This window comes from Triplophysa rosa, linkage group LG4 (assembly GCF_024868665.1).
Source record: "Triplophysa rosa linkage group LG4, Trosa_1v2, whole genome shotgun sequence".
In the NCBI taxonomy this organism is placed as follows: domain Eukaryota; kingdom Metazoa; phylum Chordata; class Actinopteri; order Cypriniformes; family Nemacheilidae; genus Triplophysa; species Triplophysa rosa.
Window position 1 is genome coordinate 13,175,346 of NC_079893.1, and position 12,244 is coordinate 13,187,589.

The 12,244-nt window shown below is 37.1% G+C and overlaps 1 protein-coding gene across 4 annotated transcripts in view; it reads left to right on the forward strand.

The window, feature by feature from the left end:
* Positions 1-12,244, forward strand: part of tmem131l (transmembrane 131 like) — a 72,329-nt gene that overhangs the window by 2,219 nt on the left and 57,866 nt on the right. For all 4 annotated transcript variants that reach the window (XM_057331096.1, XM_057331099.1, XM_057331097.1 and 1 more), the window contains exon 3: positions 4,165-4,208. In XM_057331096.1, coding sequence (XP_057187079.1) covers positions 4,165-4,208 — 44 coding nt within the window. The remainder of the gene's footprint in view (positions 1-4,164; positions 4,209-12,244) is intronic.

A 12,244-nucleotide genomic window follows, 5' to 3' on the forward strand; every position in this document is an offset into this window, starting at 1 on the left:
GGATGTGCTTGTTTTGGTTTCCATATTGCTAAATAAGATCAAATCATTTATTGTTTTGCTTCAGAAGGTATGTAGTAACTCCGTGGAATTGTTTGGATTACTCTCTTTGATGGATGTATGTGCTTTTTCAAGCTTTAATATTTCGAGTCTCAATTTAAGTAAGACGACATGACGTCATGTTATATTAAAATGATTTGTTTCTGTTCCAGTCATATACATCTGGGATGGCATTAGGGCGAGTAAATTGAGAATATTAGTTTTTGGGTGGACTTATGAAACTCCTCCTCGAACCCGCACTGAGGGGGGCCTGAACCAAAGCCACGACCTGTAGCGACTGTAGCTAGAGCACCTCTTGAGATTGGGTAGGGAGGTTTACTGCAGATCTTTCACACATTATCTGGCCTTCTTTACACTTGCTGTTGAGCGCCTGTCAGTGAACACTGCTGGGCTTCATTACATAAATGGAGAGTTACAGGGATAGTCATAGGAAATTAGGTTATTCTCCCTTATCGTGTAACTGAATTAGTTCAACAGGTCTGATGATTTACCTTCCATATTCTCTAAACCAGAAAACAGATTAAATCCTTTTTATTTGAACATAACTTTTCTATCAGTCATTGATTTAAATTGAATATTGTCATATTTATATTTAACATTCTCTCTGCAAACTTAAACAAATAAAAGTGGATGAGAGAAAATGAAATGTTTGCGTCATATGCACAAACAGATTTCTATGCAGACTCTTTTATTATCAATCAATCAAAATTTATTTATAAAGCACAATAAAAACAACAGTAGTTGACCACTGTGCTGTACAACATTACTAAAAGGACAAGAATAAATTACAAACAGTTTTGACCGCAATGCACTAAAAGAGAGATAATCAAAAGCAAACACAAACGCTGATAAGAGACAGATCGTAATACTCTAGGGAGAGTCATAAAAAGTCCCATAAGCCTTGGAAAAAAGGTAAGTTTTTAGCTTCGATTTAAATTCCGATTCTGAAAAGACTAATCTGAGAGAGAGACTGGAAGACTGTTCCAAAGTTTCGGCCCTGCAATTGAAAAGGCACGGTCACCTCTCAGCTTCAACCTAGATCTCGGTACCGTCAACAGTCTTTGCTCAGAAGAGCTCAACGATCTAACCGATGTATTTGGGTTTAAAAGCTCACAGAGATATTCAGGAGCTGTTCCACTAAGAAATTTAAAAATAAACAATAAAATCTTAAAGTCGATTCTGTAACAGACTGGTAACCAGTGCAAAGAGCATAATATGGGGGAGATATGATCAAATTTGCAGGTGCCAGTCAAAAGTTATTAGCTTCACAACAGTGTTGAGGGCAGACCCATAAATAGACTTTGATTCATTTGTAGTCAATATAGATGTCAGGAGTGATGGAGGAGACCTGCAGCATTTTCTTTAAAGAGAACCTCCCTCATATTTTGATAGATGGGTGCTGCATTTACAGAATGCTTTCTAATAATAGTTATAAATGCTAAACTGGAAATGAGTAGATTTGTCAGTTTAAAGATTATATTTGAAACCTCTTGTCAGTTCTTGGGTCAGCGTAGTCATCCAATCACTGTAGAATGTGTATCTAACAGTCACCTGTAAGTGGCCTCTATATGCATTCATTGTATGGCTGGAGGACTATATTTAGTTCACTTGGAAACCTGGTTTTAAAAGAGCACTGAGACGGTCATCGGGTCATGGTTTTAAACTCGTTGCTTTAACGCTCAATAAAAAAGTCATATACATCTGGGATGGTACTACTTACTGTAGGGCTGCAGCTATCGATTATATTAGTAATCGAGTATTCTACTGATTTTCCATCGATTAATCGGGTATTCGGATAATAAATACTTATTCTTTGTTAAAGGACAATACTAAATATACAAGAGAAAATAAGACAGGTCTCTTAAAATGAACAACTAATTTGTTTCCTTTTTAGAAAAAATAAAATCTTTATTGCTGAAATTTCATACATTAATATCTGTGAAAAGTTAACCCATTTAATACATTACATAGCCAAATTACATTCAAAATGCAATACAATACAAATGTATAAATAAGAAACATTAATAAAAATAGAAAGAATAATTTCAAAGGTAAACAAATAACTTCAGCTTATGCATGATGCATTTAGTTTATCTAAATTAGTTTTAGTTACTATTATATAGTAATATAATTGTCCACATAAAATACCGAGTTAACCAGACTTTTATTTTGGCAGGTTGTCGGAAGACGCTTATTTTTTAGTATGTCTGTTTCTTCACTCAAACAATAAAATGTTTGTGAAATAAACTCTCAGAGCAACTCTGGAGATGAAGTTCATGTGTTCATGTCCTCATAAATCGCAGACGCAGACAAATTCATGTGCATGATCACGCTTGTAGCACGTTAAACTGTGCAGTTCATTCACTCAGACACGCAGAACAGCAAGATGGCATGTGTAAATAACAGGATTTGGCATCCACTAGTCTAGTTTTATGGACTCAATGCAGCTGTAAAACAAGTTTCACTCGCAAAATAGACTAAAAATAAGTCAAATAGCAGTTCACCATTTCAATAAGCTATCACTTATTTATCAGCATGAGAAATGAGAAATACGTGTGAGCGTGTGAACAGACTAAAATGCGTGTGTCTCACGGTGAATGTGTGAGACTTGAGAGCCCTGTAACATGAATAGAGTTTAGCGGGCTGTGCGTCAGTAATAACGGTCCGTGGGGAAACGCGGCGTTCCGTGTGTACTGTAGTTAAATGGATTAAACAAAGCTTCGAGGCAACAAAAATTGCCTCTGATTTTTTGTATTCGAATTACTCGAGGAATCATTTCAGCTCTTCTTTAATGGCATGTTATGTGTTACAGGCATTTTTCAGAGTACTGTGGTAATAAATGTTAAAATAGTACATTCTTTCCTTTACATCACAGTCAAAACAAACTTCATAGTGTCAATTAATATATTGTTTTATCTAGTGTTGTCACGGTACCAAAATTTCAGTAGTCGGTACCAATACCAGTAAAATTCCACGGTTCTCGGTACCAATTTCGGTACCAAAGCAAAACACCAGTACATGCTAATTGAAACACAATTTTATTAATAAAGCTCATTGTTAATATAAATGTATAGAAAGCAATGCCATTTTGTATACATGACGTATAAGTTAATTGTTGCTGAAACTGTTGTGTGCTCACTGGGGTCTTTCATGCTGATGAACATCCTCCTCAGTCTGCTGCTGTAGAAGACAAATAGAATAAACTTCAGTAAGTCAACTGACTGAACAAACATGCATATGCAATATTAGAACAAACCTCAGTTTTTATACTGCATTTACACAAGATTACTTACATTAAGGTAGATGTATATTAAAATAATAAATGCAACAGATAGATTTTTATTTAGTTTAAATGTGTTTTTTTAAACCTAATAGTTATCTATCCAAGACATACACATTGCTAGTCATACAGTTAGTATGATAGTTTTCTAGCACATAGATTTCAGATAGGCCTATATAAAATAGGTACTGTAAACCCCATCCTGTCCTCCCACTTATTTTACCCCATTACAGTTATAAAAGCATTAAATGGTTAATAAGGACACTTGACTGGATTAGCATTGGCGCTAACAAATTAACACGCAAACAGGGACGTTTGTTTTAACGTAACCTTTAACTTAACATATGCTACAACATTCATAATGCAAACGCGAACAGAATTTGAAACTTACCGCTTGAACTTGTTAACTTAAATCCGGACGCTTCCTCGTTTCACCACAAAACTCTGTTCGTTTTCTTCATGATATGACTTTAATCTGAAGTATTTCTGTGCGCATCTCTTGTGGATCGGAGCCGCGCTTATCCGCTCATCACGTCTTATTGCGTCTATAAAAAGTTTCCGACTGACAACCTGTCAGACAGAGCATCAGTACCCGGTTGACCCGGTACGTCGGTGGTACCGGGTCTTATGAAAATTAGGTACCGACAACTTTTTTATTTTTAGGTACCGACTTGGACCCGAAGTACCGGTACTTTTGACAACACTAGTTTTATCTATTTGTTTTGTTTTGTTACCAGTTTTCTATTCTTTGTGTCATAACTAATAAATGTTTACATTCGCATGTATTATATTATTATTAAAAATATCTTTGTTTTTACTTTCTTTAGGCAGAGGAGCAGCACAGTAATGAAAATGTGCCTCGAGAGGAGAGGTGAGAGTTTCCCATCAAACCACAATTCCTTTGAGACTTTACTGGCATATTTGAAAGCACAAATGCGGTCTTTGTTTAATACAGTTACTTCATACATAAGTACGCCTGCAAATACCTTGTTCTTTTTTGCACTCCTCCCACAATCAATTGTTTTATTGTTATCTTCTCAGTTTAAACTTTTTTATTACAGCCAGTTTTGGTTGACCTGACAGCTAACAACAACTATTAGCCATACTATTTACTATAAAATTCTTGAAAATACACAGCAGATCAGGCATACATTGACACATTTTGTTCTGTCTGTTCAGTGCAGAACAAATGGAGTGGCATTTATTGTCGCCACTATTACTAGGAATTATAAACTGAGAACATAATATCATTTTCACAAAACCTTGCTGTTAGTGTCAGCTTTTTATTGGTCTATTCAAGCTCAATGAAAGCAATTAAGATGATTATTGGTTGTTGGAATTGTTTTCTTAGGGCTGCGTCTGAAAACATGGACATAAAACCTTTATTCATTGTTAATTTTTAACATAAATGTTTCCACAGTGTTTATCTTTTTTGAGGGACTTTTTGCAGTCATAATTTGTGACTGAAAGCATCTGTGGCTGACACCTTTGATATCCCCTCTGCATGCAAGTTTGTTCACACTTTAAGTAACAGAGCACCAGTGTTAATTTCGTTAACGAAAACTATGACGAAAAGTATTCGTTAACGACATGTTTTCACTGACGAAAACGAGACGATAACTAAATAAAAATGAATGCATTATAACGAAAAATAAAAAAAAAATACTGACATTTTCGTCAACTAATAAAAACGAGACGAAAATATTCTTGTCCCACCTGGCGGACATCAGTTTGCGCGCACGTGCTGCTTATCTCATATAAACGGTACAGAGAAGTCTCTGGGAGAAGCGGAAGCACGCACATGTATTCTGTGTCTCCACGCGGTTTACAAAGCGTCTTATTTTCCTTCACGATCGCCAGTAAAACGCCGCAAACTTGAAGCGCGACTGCAGGCGAGTCACCCCGAAACACATGACGAAGGAGCTCAAAGGTTTTATATGCCTATGTTAACTTAACACGAGCTGCTGCATAACGTGAAATGCAACATAAAGTCAGCCAAAAGAAACCAGCGCTGTCCTCTACTGATTATAGAAGTGATGAAGTGAGTCAAACTGTACATTCCAACCAAATATGTAACATGTTTGCATGACTAAAGAAATGTAATGCAATTTATATAATATGTCTTTTTGAAAGCTATTTCTCATTCATTGCTGTCTCAATCAAAGACAGTGCAGCTCTTTCTTCGAAGAGACATGCCATGAGCCAATAGCCTTTGAGTGTGAGCCGTGTCAGAGCGTTTCATTGGTTGAATGAACACGCCCTACTTAACGAGTAATTTGAGTCAAATGGGATTGAATGAACTGGAACATGTCGTTCATGGTCTAATATTCTGTGTTCCAACAATGCAAATCTAGTTACTGAACTTTTCTGAAAAATAAAGGTAATGACCTGGTTTAATTTCATTCTAAGGTGAAGTAAATTATGTCAAAACAGCTGAATCTTTGTATGGAACATTTAATTACACCAAGTAAATGATTTAAACCATTTAGATTTTAGTAGACTAAATATAATGTATATTTATTCGACTAAAATGTTTTTCATATTTCGTCGACTAAAACTAGACTAAAACTAAAATGATGGGGTTGACTAAAATGTGACTAAAACTAAATTGCATTTTCGTCAAAAGACTATGACTAAAACTAAATCAAAATTTGCTGTCAAAATTAACACTGCAGAGCACTTAACTTTTTCTTCATGTGTCTTTGCCACATCCTCTCGTGCTATCCGTCCCCAACTCTGCTATCTGCCCGTAGCAGATGGTTCACAGTTCACATTGTCTTTTCATTGTTTTGACATGACTTGTGTTAGCAGCATGCTCTGTGGCTGTTTTACTCAGGGACTATCACCAGCGTGCACAATGACTTCTTTTAACATGGCAGTGTCAACAATAACGTTCACTTCCTGTATCAACAGGAAAATGCTTTTACATACATGCTGTTGAAAATGCTGTGAAACATTCAGTTGGAACTAAATGCTTTCTTATGATCAGAAAGAGTTTTTATGATACAGATTTTTCTAAAATCAGTAATGTGGACGATTTTTTTTAATGTACACAGTGTGTATATACGACATTATACGTGTACTGTATATGGAAACATTTTTTCAAACAGAACTTTGTTGAGGTGCGTGTGGGCTTTAAAACGGAGAGGTGGAGTTCAGTTTGTTAGATAAAAGATTGAAGATTTTGAAAAATCATTTCAGAGGATTCAATGTATTAGGGCTGGGCGAAGTTTTAAAAAAATATCGATAATCGATTTTAAAGGGGTCATATGGCGCAAATACGTGTTTTTCTGTTTCTTTGGTGTCTTATAAGTTGCCCATGCATGTATTATTATGCCCACGTCAAATTGCCAAAATTAAAGTGTCGGAACAAAAGATGCATTCTATCTAAAAGCGAATGTTAACCCAGACCTGCCTGAAATGCCTCATGTAACCATACCCCCACAAATCTACGTCAGTTCATGGTATGAGTTGACTAAGACCGTCCAAATGTATATGCAACTAATGTGGGCGCACCTGTCAGTACAATTGCTTTGGAACCTGATGTTCTAAATATGGTAAGAGGCGTTACATTTCCATCACACGCTTGCAGTATTCCACCAATCACCCCGCACTGGTTAACTGCCCAATCATAGCACACCTCGGTTTTCAGAACGATGAGCTTTGTAAAAAATCTGCGCGTTTTAGAGAGGCAGGGCAAAGAGGAGATACAAACATGCACGGTATGTGGAAAATACAGCGTTTTTGAACCTTAAATCGTGCATACACATTGCTTTACATCTAAAACAAACGATAATATTCGTCATATCACCCCTTTAAAATCATCGCAATGTCCGATAATATGAGGTGTGTTTGAAATCATGCAACTTTGCGGATACGGACCGGGAGGGAATTCGTTCCGGACCCACCAAGTGCCAAACAAACAAACCTGCGTGCGTGCACTTGGCGGGTCAGGAACGAATTCATACATGCACAGCTCTCTCTCTCGCTAGCCTGGCATTTTTTAAAAAGTGTGGTGCTTCCATTGGAAAAACTTTAAAAACGAGTAAATTTGCACGGTCGCCAGTGGCGACCTCCGCAAAAACATAACAAGCAAACTAATGTTTTTGGTCGCAAATGCGACCGTTTTAGGCACAGTCTGGAGCCCTGGATGGGCTATGTTTATAAATTTGTCACATCTCTTTGTGTGCGATAGTGTATAATACTGTTAATACTACTGGTGGTGTTCTAGGTTTGTTCTTTGTACTTTGGCCCTGTGTTGTGAGTGTCGACAGGGTTGGCTGTAATAGCATCTGACGCAGTTTATTGGAGTTTATTGACTACACTCTAAAAAAAATAGTGATATATTGCACTAAAAGCGGCTCTTTGCTCGTAATCATAGGGGAAACACTTTTAGTGCTATATAGAACCATATTCAGTGGTTCTTCAGCGGTTCTTTGGGATGACTGAGGTGCTATATACATAGCCGCGTGAACGTATTTTGAGCAGAGGGTGCTGTGATTTTTTTTATGACTGTGCCATGGGCGAGCCGCTTAAGTTTAATGTTAATAAATAACGGAGGCAAAAATTAGTTGCTGCCGAGAATAAAGAAGATCCCAGTGTGATTATAGGATGCAGCATAAAAACAAACATATAAACGCATGTATGTTATATGTATGCCTATAGCCAAAGCACAATCTGTTGTACGAAAACTAGCTGTTGTGAATAGGGCTGTCACGATTATTAAATTTGGCTGACGATTAATTGTCTAATAAATCATTGCGATTATGACGATTAATTGTCTGTTTTAGAGCTTTGGCTTTTAATTCTCATACATACATACAGCTTTGAAAAGACCATATTGTTCTGAATATAAAGACTATATTCTTTTTCTTGGAAATACATAGGAAACAATTGGGTCATCATAATTTTTTTAGGCTTTTACCTGTCAATAATACAACCGCCAAATACTTGTAAATTAAGTAAATTGATCAGGAGTGAATTGAAGCCATCATTAAAATGCTATCAGTCATAGAAAAGCTTCTAGTCTGTTTTTTTCTCACTTGCAAGACTACAATAAAAGTTGACTTCTATGTTAATGAGATTTTGGTAGACTGGTTTTCACACTGAAATAATATTAAACTGTGCTGCAGGTTATTTTTATGGTATATGCTTTAGTTTTTTTTTAAGTGATTGTGTTGTGGTGGTACATTTTACAAGTATTACCATGCTTTAGTTACAATATATACAATAAAATATGCAGATGCACTACAGCTCCCCCTAGTGTCTTCTATAGAGATGTGCAATAATTGCGATGATCTGAAATGATCGTGATGAGGTCAAACAATCGCGATGAGACAATTATTTAATAATCGTGACAGCCCTAGTTCTGAAGGTCCAGAAAAGTACTAAAGACATCGTTAAATTGGTCCATGTGCTCATAGTGGCTCAATTGAAATTTTTTGAAGCGACGACATAAAATAAAATAAAACGAACCAAAATAATGACTTTAATCGATATATTCTCCTCTGTCTTGTCAGTCTACGGTGCACGTTCACGAGAGCACTTCTACGCATGCGCATTCGGTGTGGGCAGACACCGGTGTTCTGACTGACAACCCGGAAGCGCTACTCTGTGTTTACAAGCAGACACATGCTGTATATAAGCTGATCTTCGCAAAATGTCTGATGATTTCGATATTGAGGAAGACTTTGCACTTTTTGCCCAACTGTACAAATCGAATGAGCATGCGTCAAAGTGCTCTCGTGAACACGCACCATAGACTTACGAGACAGAGGATAATATATCGATTAAAGTTGTTATTATTTTTATTTTTTTCACACATAAAGTATTGTCGTCGCTTCAAAAAAATTCAATTGAGCCACTATGAGCAGATGGACCAATTTAACTATGTCTTTAGTACATTTCTGGACCTTGACAACAACTATAACCATGATGTCTATGAGGAGGCCTGTAAATCTCTCGGATGTCACCTAAAATATCTTTATTTGTGTTCCGAAGACACCGGGAGGTCTTAAACATGTTGAACGTCATGTGGGCGAGTAAAAAATTAAAAAAAAATGATTTTGAGATGAGCTTTTCCTTTAAGAATAACCTATTTTTTAATTACTGTAAATGGTGGATTATAAGGCTGTTGTTGTTATTTTGTGCTGATGTATGATATTTCTGGAGTTTTAAAAGAGAAAAAACATTAACTCTGTATACCGAATCAGACCGAAAACCGTGACCACAGGACCATTAATATGAACCGAACCGTGAATTTTGTGAACCATTCCACCCCTATTGTCCACCATTTCAAATCTTAGGAAAATTTAACACGTGCAACTGCAATGTCTTCCCTTTAAATTGCTTTCATGATGAGTTGCAGCCCGTTACACAAGTCCAGCTCATGTGAAAACGTTTCTCTATTGCATAACACTTGGAGGGATATGATGTCACAAGGAGGAAATGAAATACAGAGACCTTGCGATTCAATTGTACTGATCATTCTCATTAGAACTTTGAGTGATTTTTCAGAAATGATCAACTGTAATGATGTCTGAGGTTTGTGCTTTGTGTTTGGCAACATTTAAGGACAAACGTGTCACCATAAATGCTTAGTATCACATGTTATTCGTTGGTCCCATTGTGTGGTTGCTGTATTGTACTTAAATCAGTATAAGACAGGAAGCAGTACTGGTAGGTATTGACACCAAAGACGGCATTTTGATCGTATTCATGGTTAGGGTTTAGTGCTACACAATCAATGCACACAAAAATGAGAAAATGGCTGATATATGTATTGTACACGCTAGGGGTGTGATGATACACTTATCCCACGAGACGAGAGACGAGACTTTTAGACTTTTTTAAAGAAATCCTCAATGATGAAATCTATAGGGGAAAATAGTCTCTTATTCACCTTAAAAACACAAAATGCAATGTCAGGGCTCCAGACTAGCTTTTTTTTACTAGCAGCACTGTAGCCCCTGACTGAAAATTTAGGGGCACACCTTAAATCAGTCTGCAATGCAATTAATGACATTTTCCCCCAAAATAGCTGCATTACTACTGACAAATACTTTTATAATAAATAGACTCAACTCACAGAAATTACAATGTGCAGTTTTATTTTCATTTCAGAAGGATATGACATTACTCAATACCAGGGACCTACGGTATCTGCAGACTTTTTTGTTAATTCTGTGCAAAAAACTGCAGAATTCTGTGGAACAGTTTTAAATGCGTTTACATTTGTACAGAAATGCAAATATGTGTTGAAATAGTTTTAAAATACTACCTGTCTTTAGGTTATGTGGTTACTGGTTTGGTTCTGCTCATCATTTAAAAAGTGGCAGAGCTTACAGAGAAGCTTTTGGCCTGATTCACATTTCGCGTCTAAAACCGCACGTGAGCTACACTGCGTTCTCCATTTTTCCAAAGCACCTGTACTTTGCGCTCTCCTGGTGTCTGTCGTCGCTCAGCAACCATGGGCCACGATAGCCATTGAGACGAGGAGGTTTAAACAAAGGATATATGGATTATATGCACTGAAAATACCTTGCAATAACTCTGCTACTAGATTTAGTTATGCTATGATCATCTGTGTCTCCATCTTCATTGAGCTTGTCTATATTGGCTGGTTGGTTCTTGTCACATGACCTGTGGTGCGCTTGCGGCTTTCTGTAAAGTTGAGATTTTTTCATCTTGATGCCGCGCCTGAAAAAAAGAGCGCGTCGCACCGCATGCACGCACCCTGTTTCTGCACACCTGCTGTGCGTCTACATTTAAAATAACGAATATGCGTGCGGAAAAGACGCAAAATGTGAATCGGGCCTTAAGTGCCAAGTAAAGAGACTGTTTAAACTCTGAATACACCAGACCAAATTAGTACTGAATTCATTTGAACCAACAGAAAATGTGCTTGTCATTTTGAATGAAAAAGTATATATTTTATTGTTTATAGTGTTAAAGCAAAACGAAAGGGCTCGTCTTAATACATTCTTATGATGATTTTATTGTGTATTAAGGACACATTTCATCATGTTCACAACACAATGTAGGCCTAAAGATAACTTCACATAAACTTAACAAGAGCATTCGCCTGTCATTCATTCTTGGTTGCTTGTCTATATTGGCTGGTTGGTTCTTGTCACATGACCTGCGGTACACTTGCGACTTTCTGAAAAGTTGAGATTTTTTCATCTTGATCACATTTAGTCGCAGTCTGGAGCCCAGAATGTATTTTATTCAGTGTCCCACAGGATTTTGAGAGACTTGTGGTGCTGGTGACGATATGTGTGACGTCATCACGATATGTTCACTGATTAGCATATTTGTGACGTCATCACGTTGTGTTTGTGTAAAGTGAGGCTTGATTGTATTGTTATTTTAATGTGATATTTACTAAAAGAGTTATAAAGTGAGGCGCGTCTTCTTTATACAACGCGGGCTGCAGAGACATGCGTCTTCCTATGCAGTTATAAAGTCAGGCGGGTCTGACTGTGTGATCTATGGAGTGTGGAGAATGTTACACGGAGCTAACTACAAGCGCGCAAACACCGCACCAAACTCATTGGTAGGGGCCGAGGACTCGCACACACGGAACTCATCGAGAAAGAGAGTGGATGCGAACACTGGTGAGCGGACGCGCAAACTCGCATCAAACAAGTCAGGAAAGATAGAAGATGCGGAAACGCTTTTTATCTTCTAGTTAATCGATCACAGATACAGTCACTATCAAGGATGGATGAAAAATGACAAAATGTGACACCAAATATACTTGGGCAGCCATTAATATACCTGGGCGGCCATTAATATACCTGGGCGGCCCACCCAAGTAAATGCATTGTATGGGAAACACTGTTATTAAACAAATTAAAGTTCTATTTTAATTAATTATATTATGCAGTAATAAACAATATGTAA